The sequence below is a fragment of the Geotrypetes seraphini genome, chromosome 1 (assembly GCF_902459505.1).
Source record: "Geotrypetes seraphini chromosome 1, aGeoSer1.1, whole genome shotgun sequence".
Classification (NCBI taxonomy): domain Eukaryota; kingdom Metazoa; phylum Chordata; class Amphibia; order Gymnophiona; family Dermophiidae; genus Geotrypetes; species Geotrypetes seraphini.
The window spans coordinates 127,002,946-127,022,587 of record NC_047084.1 but is presented as its reverse complement, the minus strand read 5'-3'; the positions used below and the strand labels follow the sequence as shown (position 1 = coordinate 127,022,587).

The 19,642-nt window shown below is 47.4% G+C and overlaps 1 protein-coding gene across 5 annotated transcripts in view; it reads left to right on the top strand.

The window, feature by feature from the left end:
- The window catches only part of PDE5A (phosphodiesterase 5A), a 323,063-nt gene that overhangs the window by 181,332 nt on the left and 122,089 nt on the right, over positions 1-19,642 (top strand). For all 5 annotated transcript variants that reach the window (XM_033938157.1, XM_033938176.1, XM_033938166.1 and 2 more), the window contains 2 exons: positions 312-401; positions 8,246-8,383. In XM_033938157.1, the coding sequence (XP_033794048.1) occupies positions 312-401; positions 8,246-8,383 (228 nt within the window). The remainder of the gene's footprint in view (positions 1-311; positions 402-8,245; positions 8,384-19,642) is intronic.

Genomic DNA, 19,642 nt, shown 5'->3' with positions numbered 1-19,642 from the left:
AAGCTGCATGGTGCCAGAAGTTAAGAACATAAGAATAGCCTTACTGGGTCAGACCAATGGCCCATCAAGCTTAGTAGCCCGTTCTCACGGTGGCTAATCTAGGTCATTAGTACCTGGCCAAAACCCAAGGAGTAGCAATATTCCATGCTACCGATACAGGGCAAGCAGTGGCTTCCCCCATGTCTTTCTCAATAACAGACTATGGACTATTCCTCCAAGAACTTGTCCAAACCTTTCTTAAAACCAGCTATTGTATCCACCCCTCCCCTCGTGGATCATTAACCTTTGATTTCTGTCTTCTCCTCCTTCAGGACTTTGCTGCTTACCTGGCCTTTTGTGGGATTGTTCTGCACAATGCACAGCTGTATGAGACCTCGCTGCTGGAAAATCGCCGCAACCAGGTAACATGGAATGAGGGTGGGGACGGAGGGGAATGCTAGAGAACAGGCGAGAGCGTAGTACAGTGTTCCCCCGTGAATTTGTGGTTCATGAATCGCTGACTCGCTCATTTGTGATCTGCTCCGACCACCTCTTCCTGTAGTAAAGTTGGGCTACACCAATCAGGAGCTGCGTGTCAAAGCAGCTCCTGATTGGTGTAGGCAGACTTTACTACAGGAAGAGGCAGTTGGAGCAGAGCGCGAGTGATTTTCTTCACCCGCCAGAGTTCCAGCTGTCCTCTCCTGCCTTCCTTGCCTTTTGACAGGCGTAATACCACAATCGTGGTTTTTCAAAATTTGCAGGGGTTCCTGGGTACAGAACCCTCTTCGAATTTTGGGGGAGTACTGTAATAGCAAACATCTTTGAAGCAATACCCAGCAAGATTGTAAGCTCTGTCTCTCACATGTTTCCTTTGTGCAGCACTGCATTCGTCTGGCAGTGCTATGCTAATGATAAGTAGTAGTAAGATCTTCCCAGAGCAAAATGCCAGTTTCCCTCCTCCCCCGAGTGGAGAAATAACAAAAACAATTCCTTTTTGGGTTGCATTAGGTTCCTGGGCTTCGTATTTTTCTGCTCTTTCATTTACCTGGGTGGTGTTTGGATTGTGTTCATCAGTCTCTGGTATTTTCATGTGAGGGATGTTTGGATTTTGCCAGTCTCTTCATGGCGATGGTAAGTGGGGGAGGAAGGTTTTCCAGTTTCTAGAAGAGTGGGACTTCTTTCCTGGTGATGGGATAAAGAGTCGGGGGTTGGGGGGGTCATGTTCCTTTCAGGGAGTGAGTACAAAATGAGAGGCTCATTCTAAGGCAGAGTTGGCAGGTCCGGATTTAAACTAAACGAAACCTTAAGCTTATATACCTCATCTTCTCTATAGAGAGAGAGCTCGGCACGGTTTACAGGAGTTTTAAAGAAAGGAAAATATAGTAAGAATTAGTGGTTATATAGAGAGCAGCGGAATATACATTTTTGAAAATAACCATGTTTTTTGAAATAATTGGAAAGAGCCCAAATTATGCAGCTGGACAGGAAAATTATTCCAAAGCTAAGCACACCGAGGACAAAGAAGAGGAAGCAACGAAGCACTCCGAGGACATAGACCTGCGACCGGAGTGAAAACTGAAGAAGGGAAAGTCTGCAATCCTAGTGGGTGACTCAATCCTTAGGCAAGTAGCACATAGCAGGTGGGAGAGAGGATCGACTGGTGACCTACCTCTCAGGAGCGAGAACAAAGGACATCGTGGACAAAATTGGATGGATCCTAGAAGGAGCAGAGACGGAAGAGACAGCAGTAATGATCCACATCAGGACAAATGATGTCAGCAGAAGAGACTACAGCAGAAGTGCACTGATAGAACAGTTCAAGATTCTGGGAAGGAAGTTGAAAATGAGGACCCAGAGGATAGCGTTTTCAGAGATCCTACCAGTACCAAGGGCAAATATGAAGAGGCAGACAGAACTACAATCAATAAATGCATGGATGAGGAGATGGTGTGAGGAAGAGGGGTTCCACTTTGTGAGGAACTGGACAATGTTTTGGGGTAAGAGCAAGCTCTTCAGAAGAGATGGACTGCACCTGAGCGTGGCAGGAACTAGACTTCTAGCAAACAACGCCAGGAGAGGAATAGAACAGGCTTTAAACTAAGAAGAAGGGGAAAGCCGACAGTCGACCAAGTGTCGACTATTTGGAAGAAGGCATCCCGTGAAGATACTAAGGGAGAAAAATGCTGGGAAGAAACAACGGGCAAAACACAGAAGTTGACTAACCCAGAAGAAGAGGATAAAAGGAATGCAGCACAAGAGAAGAAAATAAAGTTCGAAGCACAGGGAAAGGAAATAAAGACAAAAAAATACCAGGACCTAAATTGCATATATACTAATGCAAGGAGCCTAAGAAACAAAATGGGGGAATTAGAAGTCATGGCCAAAATTGAGAACATAGACATCATTGGGGCCTCCGAAACATGGTGGAATGAAGAAAACAAATGGGATACAGCACTGCCGGGGTACAAAATAATAATAATAATAATAATTTTTATTCTTATATACCGCCATACCCAGCGAGTTCTAGGCGGTTTACATTAAATTAGATTAGGATCCGCATAGACTTGTAGATTTACAACAAATTTATCGGATTTACAACAACTGTAGCCAAAACTTGGCAGATGAAAAGGGAAATTTACAACAAGTTTAGCCAACTTCATAGATGAAGAGGGCAGAATTACAACAAATTTATCGGATTTACAACGGATTTGGTCAGACTTGGTGGATGAGGAAGGAAGTGGGTAGGAGAAGCAGGGGGAGATAGGAGCTGTCGTGAAGGGGAAGAGTCGGGTAGGGGGCCCTGAGAATATCTGAAGGGTCGGTTAAACTCTATCGCCAAGACAGATCAGGTCAAAAAGGAGGAGGAATAGCCCTATACACAAAAGAAAGCATACACTCAACCAGAGTGGACACAGCAGCGAAGACCAACAATTTGGAATCGCTATGGGTTAAAATACCGGGAAGGAAAGAGCCCGAGATAAAGATGGGCCTGTACTATCGTCCACCTGGGCAAACCGAAACTATCAATGAAGAAATAGAAGCCGAGATGAAGCGAGACTGCAAAAGCGGTAACATGATTATTATGGCAGACTTTAACTATCCCGGGATAGACTGGAGTCTTGGAAACTCAAAATGCGCTAGGGAGACTGGATTCCTGGAGGCTATACAGGACTGCTTCATGGAGCAGCTTGTCAGAGAACCAACGAGAGGGAATGCCACTCTGGATCTAATCCTAAATGGGCTAAGAGGACCTGCGAAGGAAGTGGAAGTAAACATAGAAATAGACGGCAGATAAGGGCCACGGCCCATCTAGTCTGCCCACACCAATGACCCTATCCTACCTTTCTCTGTGAATAGATCCCACGTGTCTATCCCATTTGGCCTTAAAATCAGGCACGCTGCTGGCCTCAATAACCTGAAGTGTAAGACTATTCCAGCGATCAACCACCCTTTCAGTGAAAAAGAATTTCCTGGTGTCCCCGTGCAGTTTCCCGCCCCTGATTTTCCATGGATGCCCCCTTGTTGCCGCGGGACCCTTGAAAAAGAAGATATCTTAAGAAACATAGAAATATAGAAATAGACAGCAGATAATGGCCACGGCCCACCAAGTCTGCCCACCCCAATAACCCTCCCCTACCTTTCTCTGTGAAGAGATCCCAGGTGGCGATCCTATTTTGACTTAAAATCAGGCACGCTCCTGGCCTCGACCACCTGCAGTGGAAGATCATTCCAGTGATCAACCACCCTCTCGGTGAAGAAGTATTTCCTGGTATCACCGTGTAGTTTCCCGCCCCTGATTTTCCACAGATGCCCTCTTGTTGCCGTGGGGCCTTTGAAAAAGAAGATGTCCTCTTCCACCTCGATATGGCCCATGAGATATTTGAACGTCTCGATCATGTCCCCCCTCTCTCTGTGTTCGTCGAGTGAGTATAGCTGCAATTTTTTCAGCCTTTCCTCATACGAGAGATCCTTGAGTCCCGAGACCATCCGGGTGGCCATACGCTGGACCGACTCAAGTCTCAGCACATCTTTGCGGTAATGCGGCCTCCAAAATTGTACACAGTACTCCAGAAGGGGTCTCACCATGGATCTATACAATGGCATAATGACTTCGGGCTTCCGGCTGACGAAACCCCTACGTATACAACCTATGATTTGTCTAGCCTTAGATGAAGCTTTCTCCACTTGCTTGGCAGTCTTCATGTCCTCACTGATGATCACCCCTAAGTCACGTTCTGCTACAGTCCTTTGTAGGATTTTACCATTAAAGGTGTACGTCTTGCATGGATTTTGGCTGCCCAGGTGCATGACTTTACATTTTTCGGTATTGAAACTGAGTTGCCAGGTCCTGGACCAGTGCTCCAGTAGGAGTAGGTCGTGCACCATACTGTCTTCTTCCACCTCAATGTGAGATACTTGAATGTCTCGATCATGTCACCCCTCTCTCTGCGTTCCTCGAGTGAGTACAGCTGCAACTTATCCAGCCGTTCCTCATACGGGAGATCCTTGAGTCCCGAGACCATCCGGGTGGCCATTCTCTGGACCGACTCCAGTCTCAGCACATCCTTACGGTAATGCGGCCTCCAGAATTGCACACAGTATTCCATGTGGGGCCTCACCATGGATCTATACAATGGCATAATGACTTCAGGCTTACGGCTGACGAAACTCCTGCGTATGCAACCTATGATTTGCCTTGCCTTGGATGAAGCTTGCTCCACTTGATTGGCAGTCTTCATGTTCTCGCTGACGATCACCCCTAAGTCTCGTTCTGCTTCAGTTCTTGTTAGGATCTCGCCATTAAGGGTGTAAGTCTTGCATGGATTTTGGCTGCCCAAGTGCATGACTTTGCATTTTTTGGCATTGAAGCTGAGTTGCCAGGACCAAGACCAGCGCTCCAGTAGGAGTAGGTCGTGCATCATGTTGTCGGACATTGAATTTATGTCTGTTGTGCTTTTGCCCACTACATTGCTTAGTTTGGCGTCATCGGCGAATAATGTTATTTTGCCTCGCAGCCCTTCTGCCAAGTCTCTTATAAAGATGTTGAATAGGATCGGGCCCAGGACCGAGCCCTGCGGCACTCCACTGATTACCTCCGTCATTTCGGAGGGGGTGCCGTTCACCACTACCCTCTGAAGCCTACCTCCAAGCCAGTTCCCAACCCATTTCGTCAATGTGTCGCCCAATCCTATAGAACTCATCTTTCTCAGCAACCTGCGGTGTGGTACGCTATCGAATGCTTTACTGAAGTCCAGGTATACGATGTCCAGGGACTCCCCAACATCCAGCTTCCTCGTCACCCAGTCAAAGAAGCTGATAGGCTGGATTGGCAGCGGGATTGGTAGTGGGACCATTGGGAAACAGCGATCACAATATGATCAAGTTCAAAGTTGAAGTAGGAATACCGAAGGGAAAGAGGACCATAGGGACAACTTTTAACTTCAAGAAAGGAAACTACAAAGCTATTAGGTTAATGATAAGGAAGAAACTTAGGAACAACTGAAAGAAATGGCAGACTGTAGAGCAAGCATGGTCTTTATTCAAGGACACGGTGAGTGAGGTGCAAAATCTATATATCCCCAGATTCAGAAAAGGGTGCAAAAAGAGCCGAACAAAAGACCCGGCGTGGATAACTAAAGAAGTGAAGAAAGCGATAGGTGATAAGAAGAATTCATTCAAGAAATGGAAAAAGGGCAAAACCGAGGAGAACTGGAAAGAACACAGGAAGTATCAAAAAGAATGTCACCTCGTGGTTAGAAAGGCAAAAAGAGAATATGAAGAGAGGCTAGCCAGGAAAGCATGAAATTTCAAACTGTTCTTCAGATATGTTAAGGGTAAGCAGCCGGTTAGGGAGGAGGTGAGACCACTGGATGATGGAGATAGGAAGGGAGTGGTGAAGGAGGAGAAGGAAGTGGCGGAAAGACTAAACATGTTATTTTCATCAGTATTCACAAAAGAGGACACATCCAACATACCGGAACCTGAACAAATCTTCAAAGAGATCAAGCAGAAAAATTAACATCCATGGTAGTGAGCCTTGAAGACGTACATAGGCAGATAAAAAAAATTAAAAACTGACAAATCACCGGGCCCGGATAGAATCCATCCTAGGGTGCTGAAAGAACTAAAGGAGGAAATAATGGAACTGCTACAGCAAGTCTGTAATCTATCCCTGGAAACAGGCGTGATCCCGGAGGATTGGAAGATAGCCAATGTTACGCCCATCTTTAAAAAGGGATTCAGAGGTGACCCGGGGAACTACAGACCGGTAAGTCTGACCTCATCCGGGAAAAATGGCAGAAGCACTGATAAAAGATAGCATCGAGGAGCATCTACAAAGGAATAAACTCATGATAACAAGCCAACATGGCTTCTGCAGCAGAAGATAGTGCCTGACAAACTTATTGCACTTCTTCGAAGGAATTAACAAACGGATGGACAAAGGGGATCCCATAGACATCGTATACTTAGACTTCCAAAAAGCCTTTGACAAGGTACCCCATGAACGCCTACTTCGGAAACTGAAGAACCACGGGTTGGAAGGAGACGTACATAGATGGATCAGGAATTGGTTGGCGGGCAGGAAGCAGAGGGTAGGAGTGAAGGGCCACTACTCTGACTGGAGGAGGGTCACGAGTGGTGTTCCATAGGGGTCGGTGCTTGGACCGCTGGTATTCCATGTATTCATAAATGATCTAGAAATAGGGATGAAGAGTGAAGCAATAAAATTCGCAGATGACACCAAGCTATTTATTGGGGCTAGGACTAAAGAGGAATGCGAAGATTTACAAAGGGACCTGAACAAACTTGGAGAGTGGGCGACGAGATGGCAGATGAAGTTCAATGTAGAGAATGTAAAGCCTTACATGTAGGAAACAGAAACCCGAGGTACAGCTACATGATGGGAGGGCTGTTATTGAGTGAGAGTACCCAAGAAAAGGACTTGGGGGTATTAGTGGACAAGACAATGAAGCTGTCGGCACAGTGCGCAGCGGCCGCTAAGAAAGCGAATAGAATGCTAGGAATAGTCAAGAAGGATATTACAACCAGAACGAAAGAAGTTATCCTGCCGTTGTATCGGGCAATGGTGCGCCCCCATCTGGAGTACTGCGTCCAATATTGGTCACCGTACCTAAAGAAGGATATGGCGATACTTGAGAGGGTTCAGAAGAGAGTGACTCGTTTGATTAAAGATATGGAAAACCTTTCATACACTGAAAGACTGGAGAAACTGGGGCTCTTTTCCCTGGAGAAGCAGAGACTTAGAGGGGATATGATTGAGACTTATAAGATCATGAAGGGCATAGAGAAAGTGGAGAGGGACAGATTCTTCAAACTTTCGAAAACTACAAGAACGAGAGGGCATTTGGAAAAATTAAAAGGGGACTGATTCAGAACCAATGCTAGGAAGTTCTTCTTTACCCAACGGGTGGTGGACACCTAGAATGCGCTTCCAGAGGGAGTGATAGGACAAAGTATGGTATTGGGGTTCAAGAAGGGATTGGACAATTTCCTGAAGGAAAAGGGGATAGAAGGGTATAGATAGAGGGTTACGTACAGGTCTGGACCTGATGGGCTGCTGCGTGAGCGGACTGCTGGGCATGATGGACCTCTGGTCTGACCCAGCAGAGGCACTGTTTATGTTCTTATGTTCGCAGTAATTTTAAAGTAGAGAGATTTCCCTAATTTTCCGATATAGATAATGCCTTTTAATGAGGAGAAAGATAATTTAAGCTTTTGGGTAGATCTGGTAATATCAGGCCTCACAGAATTCCAGGATAGAGGAATTAAAGGGGGAAGAGTGTCATGCAAGATCTTAAGTGTTAGGCAGGCACATTTCAAGTAAACCCTAGAGCACTGGTTCCCAACCTTGTCCTGGAGGATCCCCAGGCCAATCGGGCTTTCAGGATAGCCCTAATGAATATGCATGGAGCAGATTTGCATGCCTGTTACTTCCATTATATGCAAATCTCTCTCATGCATATTCATTAGGGCTAGCCTGAAAGCCCGATTGGGAACCACTGCCCTAGAGGATTCTACCATGACCCAGGGTGCTAAATGCTCCGACGCTGCTCAGAACCACATAGGAATTCTGTGAACGTCTGAACAGCAAGGGAACATTTAGCGTTCCGGGCTGTGGTAGAAACCTCTATCACAGCTTAGTAAAAGGGGGTTGGAGTTTAGGTGGACTTTATGTGGCTATTTCTGTAATTTGCCTTTACAGAAAGACTACAAATTGTAATGGGAGATTTTCCTTTCTATGCAGGTTCTGTTGGACCTTGCCAGTCTGATTTTTGAGGAGCAGCAGTCACTGGAAGTCATCCTGAGGAAGATCACAGCCACTATCATTTCCTTCATGCAAGTGCAGCGATGCACCATCTTTATAGTAGACGAGGACTGTCCAGTGAGTGTCATAACCTCATACAACACTCCCCCAGAAGCAGCTTTAACATTTCAAACACTTTAGGAAACAATTGAAGTCTTATCTTTGCCCTAAGTACTTGTCTTTGGCCCTTTCTTGTAGATTATGTAATTTTTGTAAACCGCATTGAACTTATGGTTAGGCGGTATAGAAATAAGATGTTATGTTAGTTCAGTAGTGCCCCGGATTATTCATATTCAAATTTAAACCAGTATTCGGTCAAATTCAATATGAATATTTGGTACTTCATACAGAGCTTCTCCCAAGAGCACATGTACTGTTCTGATGATGTGTGCACCGATTTGTTTGTGCAGAAAAAAGAGGACACATGGTCCCCCCACCCCATTCTGCTCCAACCCCGCCCCCATACAAACCTCATCTCTTCTTCCCTGAGTCTGGGCCGCATCTGGGCATGTGCAGATGTGACACAATGACATCACACATATGCGTGTGATGTCATCTTGTTGCATCCGCGAATGCTTGGTGGCTCTCCAGATACAGCCCCAAACATAGGGCCTTCCAAAACCTGGACAAACTACTGGGTTTAGGAAATCCATCCGGGCACCCGGACAGTCATCTAAAAAGTAGACGTATCTGGGTTTCCCCGGACATCTGGTAACCCTATGTGTATGAATGCACGACTAAGCAATGAGCTAAATCTGCTCGTAATCTAAGGAGAAGGCTAATTTTCTTAACTTTCCAAATGGTTTATTACAAATAAGGAAACAAGACCCTTAATACATATAGTTGAAACAAAGAGTGCAGAATGGATTCTGGTTCAATCCTCTATAATAAAACCCTAAGCGCGCATGCACACTTACAACGGCGCGATCCCTGCCTCTGTGATTTGTGCCTCCGTGGCTGTGTTCGATTTGCGGCACATGCAGCGGTTTGCAGCACGTGCGGCACTTAATGCGGCGGTCTGTCTCCTGCGGTGTGGCGGCGGTGATAGGTAGCGGTGAGAGCAACGGCAGGAGGGTGTCCTTCAGCCTGGACGAGGCGGACAGGGTGCGGGTGCTGCGAGGCTGTCAGAAGAGGTGTTTAGTCGAATGAATGAGTCCTCCCGTGCTGGTAAGAATTACAGGATGTAAATACAGGGAAGTGAAGGAGCAGGAAAATGTGGCTGCTGCTGCACAGGGAGGGGGGAGGGGTGAGAGACAGACGGGGCCAGAGAGAGAGACAGACAGACAGAAAGAAAGACAGACAGACAGGGAGCCAGGGCGAGAGACCGCCAAAAATAAAGAGACTGACAAAGGAGGCCATGGACAGAGACAGAAAGAAAGACAGGGGGCAGGGAGAGAGACAGACAGACACTGGGAGGGAGAGAGATAGAAAGAATGACAGACAGATAGCAGCCAGGAGAGAGACAGAAAGAAAGAAAGATAGACAGACAGAAAGTGGCCAAGGAGCAAGAGAGACTGAAGACTGAAAGAAAGATAGACAGACAGAAAGCGGCCAAAGAGAGAGAGAGAGAGAGACAGAAAGAAAGACAGACAGCGGCCAAGGAGAGAGAGAGAGAACGAAAGAAAGAAAGTGGCCAAGGAGAGAGAGAAAGAAAGAAAGAAAAAATGACAGACAGACAGCGGGCAAGGAGAGAGACAGAAAGAAAGAACAAATGACAGACAGACAGCGGCCAAGGAGAGAGACAGGAAGAAAGAAAGACAGACACAGGGGCCAAGGAGAGAGAGAGAGAGACAGAAAGAAAGAAAGTGCTACTGCTGGATAGGAGGAGCAGGCAAGGGGTGGTGGTGGACAGCCAAGGAAAGAGAGAGAAAGAAAGACAGACAGACACATCTATTCTAGCACCCGTTAATGTAACGGGCTTAAAAACTAGTATTTAAATAATTTAATTGGGCAGGAGAGGCTCCTATGCAGTTAAATTATGCTGATTGACTGGCCCTAGAGCAGGTGTTCATTGGCAAGTAACCACTGAATATTTGTGGGGCACAGTTGGGAATTCCCTGGGCACCATTGATAGTCGGCAATGGAACCTGGAAAACTGTTTGGTTAACTTAGAGTAGAATATTGGCGGTTCCCAAGTAAGTCCTGGCAGCAGTCGCTTTGCACCCAGGTATTCAGTGTTGATACTAGAGGGTCATTCAATTCTGCTACTATTCATTCAGTCGTGTCTAAGCCAGTCCTCGCCATGCTTCCCTGTTTTCCACGGCTTCTTTCAATTGCTTGGTGTTCATTCCTGTGTCGTTTCCATGCCAATTAGCATTTGGTATCCCCTGCTTCCTTTTCCTACTGACCATTCTGAGTAGCACCTCCTTTTCTAGTGGATTCGCCTTCATCATGTGTCCAAAATAAGTCAGTTTCTGTTCGGTAATCTTGCCTTCCAGGGACAACTGTGGATTTATATGATCCAGAACATCTTTGTTGCTGACCTTGGCTAGCCACGGGATTCATAGAAGTCTTCTCCAGCTTTCGTGAGTGTCCATGCCTTGCAGCCATATATCACAATTGGGAACACAATGGCAGTGATCAGTCTTTGTTTGATGGCGACTGAGATGTCTTTCCACTTCCATATTTGGTCCATGCTCACCAAGGTTGCACGCCCCAGTGCTAATCAACGCTTGGTCTTGGCGGTCGAACTGCCACTGTGATCAGTGAGAGATTCGAGGAAAACCAAGCGGTCAACCACTTCTATTTCTTCATTGTTGGACTTTCTTGTCGGTAGTCATGATTATCCCAGGACAAGCAGGCAGCTATTCTTGACTGATGGGTGACGGCACCGACGGAGCCCCGGTACGGACAATTTTAGAGTGATTGCACTCTAAGAACTTGGAAAGTTCTGGTAGGCCGCACCGCGCACGCGCGAGTGCCTTCCCGCCCGACAGAGGCGCGCGGTCCCCAGTTTCTTAGTTTCCGCGGAGCTAAGAAGACGCGTCTCTCTCAACGGCTGTTGTGAGAGGATTTTTTTGTGAACTTCCCGCTCGCGTAAACTTTTTGAGGAATCTTATTTCCTTCCCTTTTTTCTTTATTTTCTTTCTTAAAAAAAAAAAAAAAAAACACTTTGTTTTTTTGCCTGTTTTTTCGGCCTTGCCCCGGCGGGGCCTTTAGCCACCATCGAGGCCTCGGCCTTCGATTTGGCTGAAGCCGTTTTTACATTCATGCCCCCACAACCCGGCTTCAAAAAGTGCCAGCGGTGTGCACGACCAATTTCACTGACTGATCCTCATAATTGGTGTCTCCAGTGTCTTGGTCCCGACCATCGAGCGTCAACCTGCACCCGCTGTGCAACTTTAAAAAAGAGAACTCTTAAAAATCGAGAGATTCAACAAAAATTATTGTTTGGTGCCGAGATGTCTGATTCTACACCGGCACCGACATCGGCACCGGCGCAGTCGGCACCCACATCATCGACACCACGCGATACCGCGGCGGTGTCGACTCCAGGTAAGCCGGCTAAGAAGCCTTCCCCGTTGGAGCGTCCTCCGGTCTCGATGGCAGCGAGTCCAATTCTGCCGACCTCGAGGCGCCCACGGAAGCGCTCCGCTCCAATAGAGGTGAGCCCCTCGACATCGGGGTCCTCATCCTCGGAGCGTAGAGCGGCACCGCAGGTACCATTAAAGAAAAAGACGGTACCGGTGCCTTCCCTTGAGGAGCGTATAGCTGCTGTTCTGAAGGCACAACTTAAAGAACAGCTGCAGCACCTCCTACCTCCAGCCCTGGCATCGAATTTACCGGTACCAGTCCGGTCTGAGCCACCGGTACCGATAGTAGACCGTCCTATTTTATCGACGTCCACTTTATCGGTACCGGTACAGTCGGTTTCCTCGGTCTCCATGCCGATTCTGGCGCCGGAGCCGAGAGCTCACCATCAAGCTGTACAGACTTCGGCTCCGGTGCGTACTGTAGCATCTCCCGGTACCGAATCAGGCAGGTCGGGGAAGTCTCTTCACAAGTCCCGACATTTAGAGCCTTCCACTCCAGAGTCTCGAGACCGGAGTTTTCAGGTTCGAGACCCTGACTTATGGGGTGACTCGGAGGATCCTCTTCTTTCGGAGGGAGAATGCTCTTCTGGTGATGAGGACCCGTCTGTTTTAGGAGCCTCCTCTAAACCAGAAGTGTCTTCCTTTTCTTCATTTTTGAAGGAAATGTGTGATGCTCTCTCCATTCCTTTGGAGGCTGAGTCAAAGAAATCCAAGGCTTTCCTTGATGCCTTGGACTTTGACCAGCCTCCAAAGGAATACCTTAAACTACCTCTCCATGATATATTGAGAGAGACGTTTTATAAGAATCTGGAATCTCCTTTAACTATCCCTGGAGCTCCTAGAAAGTTGGATTCCTTATATAAAGTCATTCCTATTCCTGGGTTTGACAAGCCCCAATTACCTCATGAGTCCCTTTTAGTTGAATCCACTTTAAAAAAGTCCAAAGGAGCTAGTGTATATGCCTCAGTCCCTCCTGGCAGAGAGGGCAAATCTATGGACAAGTTTGGTAAAAGGCTATACCAAAATGCTATGTTAGCAAATCGATCAGGAAATTATGCATTCCATTTCTCTTTTTATCTTAAGCACCTAATACAAAATCTCACTGCTTTTGAGAAATATCTTCCTGATAGGAAAAAGTCTGCTTTTCACCACACTTGTTCATCTCTTTTACAGCTTCGAAAATTCATGGTAAGATCTATCTATGATACTTTCGAGCTGACCTCCAGAGCCACTGCCATGTCAGTGGCCATGCGAAGGCTAGCCTGGCTTCGTGTTTCAGAATTGGACGTTAATCACCAGGATAGGCTAGCCAATACACCTTGCTTAGGGGATGAGCTGTTTGGAGATTCCATGGACTCCACTACCCAGAAATTATCGGCTCATGAGACCAGATGGGACACGCTTCTTAAACCTAAGAAGCCTCCACCAACCAGGCCCTTTCGTCCACAATCAACCTACCAACGTAGATTTGTGGCTCGTCCTCTGCCTCAAACTGCACAACAACCGAGGCGTCAGAGGCAACAGCGTCCAGCTGCTAGACAACCTCAGCAACAACAGCAGGTAAAAGCTACGCCTGCACAAAAGTCTACCCAACCCTTTTGACTTGGTTCTCCAGAACATAGCCAGTCTTCTCCCTCCTACTCAACTTCCACAGCCTATAGGAGGACGCCTTTCTTATTTCATAAGCCGTTGGGAACTTATCACGTCAGATCAGTGGGTTCTGAACATCATCCACCACGGCTACTCTCTCAACTTTCAGACTCTACCTCCTCCAAGTCAACCAAAAGAGTCTGCTTCGCACACTCAGTCTTTCCTTCTTCTCCAGGAGGTTCAATCCCTTCTCCTTTTGAACGCCATAGAGGAGGTTCCTCTAGATCAAAAGGGACAGGGATTCTACTCCCGTTACTTTTTAGTCCCCAAAAAAACAGGAGATCTCAGACCCATTCTAGATCTTCGCGATCTCAACAAATGTTTGGTCAAAGAAAAGTTCAAAATGCTCTCTCTAGCCACTCTTTATCCTCTTCTAAATCAAGGCGACTGGCTATGTTCTCTCGATCTCAAAGAAGCATACACTCATATACCGGTCAATCTGGCCTCCAGACAATACCTACGCTTCATGATCAATCGTTGTCATTACCAATACAAGGTGCTACCCTTCGGTCTTGCCTCCTCTCCGAGAGTATTCACCAAATGTCTGATTGTGGTGGCTGCCTTCCTGCGTTCTCACCACCTTCAGGTCTTTCCTTACCTAGACGATTGGTTGATAAAGGCCAATTCATCTCAGACTGTTCTCCTGGCCACCAACCAAACCATCAGGTTTCTTCAACTTCTGGGGTTCGAGATCAATCTACCCAAATCTCATCTCATCCCCACTCAGAGACTTCAATTCATAGGAGCTGTCTTAGACACAATCCTCATGAGAGCGTTCCTGCCGTCCAATCGTCTTCAAACGCTTCACTCTCTATGTCAGCAGGTGCTTCCACAGCGTTCCATCACAGCAAAGCAAATGATGGTTCTCTTGGGTCACATGGCCTCTACAGTTCATGTCACGCCTCTGGCACGTCTTCACCTGCGCACTCCTCAATGGACACTAGCTACCCAGTGGTCCCAAGCGACGGATCCTTGCTCACGTCACATATCTGTGACATCATCTCTTCGTCAGTCTCTACAATGGTGGTTGGTATCCTCAAATCTGTCCAGAGGTCTTCTGTTCCATCAACCTCCTCATCAACTAGTCATCACCACCGATGCCTCCCCTTATGCATGGGGAGCTCATCTGAACGAGTTCCAAACTCAAGGTCTTTGGACTACCCAGGAAAAGAAGCGTCACATCAATTTCCTGGAACTCAGAGCGATGTTTTATGCCCTCAAGGCCTTCCAGCATCTTCTCTTTCCTCAAGTTGTCCTGTTATGCACAGACAATCAAGTTGCGATGTACTACATCAACAAACAGGGTGGGACGGGCTCCCGCCTCTTATGCCAGGAAGCCCAAAAGATCTGGACTTGGGCCATAAATCACCATCTATTCCTGAAAGCTATTTACATTCAGGGGGAGGAGAATTCCTTAGCGGACAAGCTCAGCAGAGTTCTCCAACCTCACGAATGGACAATCGATCCTGTAACTCTACAATCCATCTTCGCTCAATGGGGCACCCCTCAGATAGACCTCTTTGCAGCTCCTCACAATCATCAGCTGCCCCTATTCTGCTCCAGACTCTACTCACCTCACCGTCTGGCAGCGGATGCTTTTCTCCTCGATTGGTCCAATCTGTTCCTGTACGCTTTCCCTCCTCTGCCTCTCATGTTGAGAACCTTGTTCAAGCTCAAGAGGGATCAAGCAACCATGATTCTGATTGCTCCGAGGTGGCCCAGGCAACATTGGTTCTCCCTTCTACTTCAACTCAGTTCCAGGGAACCTTTTCTTCTGCCTCTGTATCCTTCTCTGCTTACTCAGCATCAGAAAACTCTTCTACACCCCAACCTACAGTCTCTGCACCTGACAGCTTGGTATCTCTCGGGCTGACTTCTCATGATACTCTCTTGTCTCAGCCTGTTCGTTCAATTCTGGATGCCTCCAGGAAACCGGCCACTCTTCAATGTTACCATCAGAAGTGGACACGGTTTTCTTCATGGTGTCTTCTTCATCATTATGATCCCACTTCCCTTGCAGTGGAGACATTGTTGGATTATCTCCTTTCTTTGTCAAACTCTGGCCTCAAGTCCATTTCAATCAGAGTCCATCTTAGTGCTATAGCAGCTTTTCATGAGCCAATCCATGGAAAACTCCTCTCAGCTCATCCCTTAGTGTCCAGGTTCATGCGGGGTCTTTTTAATGTGAAACCACCTCTTAAAGCCCCTCCTGTTGTCTGGGATCTTAATGTAGTTCTTTCCGCTTTAATGAAGCCTCCATTTGAACCCTTGGCTACTGCTTCTTTCAAGTTTCTCACTTGGAAGGTGCTTTTTCTTATTGCTCTTACCTCTGCCAGGAGGGTCAGTGAGCTCCATGCACTAGTGTCGGATCCACCTTTTACGGTCTTTCATCATGACAAGGTGGTTCTGCGTACTCATCCAAAGTTTCTCCCAAAGGTTGTCTCTGAATTCCATCTCAACCAATCCATTGTTCTGCCTGTCTTTTTTCCAAAACCTCACTCTCATTCTGGTGAACAGGCTTTACATACTTTGGACTGTAAGAGGGCTCTGGCTTACTATTTAGACCGTACTAAGCCTCACAGATCGTTCCCTCAACTCTTTCTGTCCTTTGATCCAAATAAATTGGGACGTCCTGTTTCTAAACGTACGTTGTCTAATTGGCTGGCAGCGTGCATTTCATTCTGTTATGCTCAGACCGGACTGCCACTGGAAGGTTCTGTCACAGCCCATAAAGTCCGAGCTATGGCAGCATCTGTAGCTTTCCTCCGGTCCACGCCCATTGAGGAAATCTGCAAAGCTGCCACTTGGTCCTCAGTTCATACTTTTACATCTCATTATTGTCTGGACGCATTTTCCAGACGGGATGGACACTTCGGCCAATCTGTTTTGCAAAATTTGTTTTCCTAATGGCCAACCTTCCCTCCATCCCTCTTTTTGTTAGCTTGGAGGTCACCCATCAGTCAAGAATAGCTGCCTGCTTGTCCTGGGATAAAGCACAGTTACTTACCGTAACAGGTGTTATCCAGGGACAGCAGGCAGATATTCTTGCGTCCCTCCCACCTCCCCGGGTTGGCTTCTTAGCTGGCTTATCATAACTGGGGACCGCGCGCCTCTGTCGGGCGGGAAGGCACTCGCGCGTGCGCGGTGCGGCCTACCAGAACTTTCCAAGTTCTTAGAGTGCAATCACTCTAAAATTGTCCGTACCGGGGCTCCGTCGGTGCCGTCACCCATCAGTCAAGAATATCTGCCTGCTGTCCCTGGATAACACCTGTTACGGTAAGTAACTGTGCTTTTTGGTCGTCTTGATGTTCAAGTAGATTCCCATCTTCCCGCTTTCTCTTTTCATCTTCAGGATCAACATTTTGAGGTCCTTCTCCCTTTCTGCCAGCAGGGTAGCATCATCTGCATATCTCAGATTGCTGATGGTTCTTCCGCCTATTTGTACCCCAAACACTCGAATCATCTAAGTCCAGCTTTCTCATAATTACGTCTTCATAGATTACTTCTTGTCCTTGCTAGGATTCCAGGGTTCTCCTCTTTCCTGGTTTTCTTCCTATCTCTCCCATTGCACCTTCAGTGTATGCAATGGTGGTTCCTCCTCCTCAGCCATCCCATTATCGACTGGTGTACCTCAATGCTCTGTTTTGGGACCACTCCTTTTCTCAATCTACACCTGCTCCCTTGTAGTACTGATGGCTTCTAGTTTCACCTCTGTTGACGATTCCCAGATCTACCTCTCTGTACCAGATATCTCTACTGAAACCCAGACCAGAGTCTCAGCCTGCCTCTCCAACATTGCCACCTGGATGTCTCAGCTGAATATGGCAAAAAGGGAGCTGCTTATCTTTCCACCTAAACCCACCTCCCTGCTTCCCCTGCTCTCTGTCACTGTGGACAGCACTATCATCCTCCCTGTTTTGTCTGCTCACAATCTCGGGGTCATCTCTCTCTCCTTCTCAGCTCAGATCAACATATCGCTAAAATCTGCTGCTTCTTCCCTTATATTACCAAAATCTGACCCTCTCTGAGCACGCTACCAAAACCCTTATCCACACCCTGATCACCTTGCGCTTAGATTACTGCAACTCACTACTCTCAGATCTTCCGCTCTGCCATTTTTCTCCCCTTCAATCTGTCCAGAATTCAGCTGCACAATTCATATTCCGTGGGAGCTGCTATAATCACGTTACCTCTCCTAAAGTCACTTCCCATCTGTTTCCGAATACAATTCAAACTCCTCTTACTGACCTACAAATGTTTTCACTCGGCTGCCCTTCACTATCTCTCTTCACTTGTCTCCCCCTATGTTCCTCCTCCCACGAGCTCCGCTCAGCTGGTAAGGCCCTCCTATCTGTGCCCTTCTCCAGACTCCATCCCTTCTATCTTGCTGTGCTGTATGCCTGGAGCAGACTGCCCGAATCCCTACAGTGTGCTCTGTCACTGGCAGTGTTCAAATCCAAGTTAAAAGCCCACCTTTTTGAGAGTGTTTTTGACTCCTAACTCCTCTCACCTTGGGTTCTGCATCCCCAACCCTCTATGTCATGTCTGTCTGTCCAAGTTAGATTGTAAGCTCTTTGGAGCAGAGACCGTCTTTTAAATGTCAGCCTCCCTCTTTGAGAGTGCTTTTGACTCCTAATAGAGAATGACACGGTGGTTGTTACCCACGGCTAGCCGTGAGTATCTGCGGGTAACCCGCTGAAACGGGGAAGAAAAAAATAGTGTTCTCTGCGGGGATGGGGACAAGGCCATTCACCACCCCGTGGAGCGGTGAATGGACTTGTCTCCGCAGTGAGGCATTCAAGGATCGCGCGGTCCCCACCCGCCCGATCGCAGCGTTCTGCCATCTCCCTCCCTCCACCTCACCTTTGATGTAGAGCAGGGCCGGCAAGATGGACAGGCGCAATAAAAAAAGCTTCCTTCCTTTTCCCCTGCTCTTACCGCCATGCTGCAGCTACTAAAGTGGACAGGAAGTCTTTCCAATGTCAATTCTGACTTCAGAGAGGATGTTCTGGGCCAGCCAATTGCTGCCTGGCTGGCCCAGAACGTCCTCTCCGACTTCAGAATTGACGTCGGAAAGACTTCCTGTCGGCTTTAGCAGCTGCAGCATGGCAGTAAGAGCAGGGGAAAAGGAAGGAGGCTTTTTTTTTTTTTTGAGCGGCAGGGAGGCAGCAGGCTGGCTTTGGCTAGGGAGGGAGGGACAGAGGTAGACAGGCAGGCAGGCAGGCTTTGGGGGTGGGACAAAGTGTGGAAGGCAGTGAGAGGGACATAGGAAGGAGGCACTAGGGGCACTAAGGATATGGGAAGGAGGCACTGGGGGCACTAAAGACATGGAAAGGAGGCACTGGGGGCACTAAAGATAGGAAGGGGCACTAAGGATATGGGAAGGAGGCTCTGTGGGCACTAAAGACATGGGAAGGAGGCACTGGGGGCACTAAAGACAGGAAGGGGCACTAAAGACATAGGAAGGAGGCATTGGGGGCACTAAAGACAGGAAGGGGCACTAAGGATATGTGAAGGAGGCACTGGGGGCACTAAGGACATGGGAAGGAGGCACCGGGGGCACTAAGGACATAGGAAGGAAAGAGGGAGGGAATAGAAAGGGACAATTCTTGCAGAAAGAAAGAAAGGATACACAGACAGAAGGAAACGCAACCAGAGACTCATGAAATCAATCACCAGACAGCAAAGGTAGGAAAAATGATTTTATTTTCAATTTAGTGATCAAAACGTGTCAGTTTTGAGAATTTATATCTGCTGTCTATATTTTGCGCTATATTTGTCTATTTTTCTATAGTTACTGAGGTGACCAAGCTCGCGGAGATGGGATGGAAACGGGGTTTTTAAATTTTAGTCCTAGTAGTTTGCCGGTCCACAAAATAATTCTTTTATTTCTGCCGGTCCACGGGTGTAAAAAGGTTGAAAAACACTGATGTAGAGTATGACGGCTTTCTTTTTCGCCCAGCCGCACGTGTTCAAAAAGCCGTGCACGCGCGGCTGCTCGAGTTGATCAATCTTCTCCTCTCCTGAAACTTCCTGTTTCCGGTTGTGTCAGAGGAGAATATTGAACAAATGAGCAGCCGCGCGTGCGGTTGGGCGAAAGAGAAAGCTGGCATACTCTACATCTAAGGTGAGGTGGAGGGAGGGAGATGGCGGA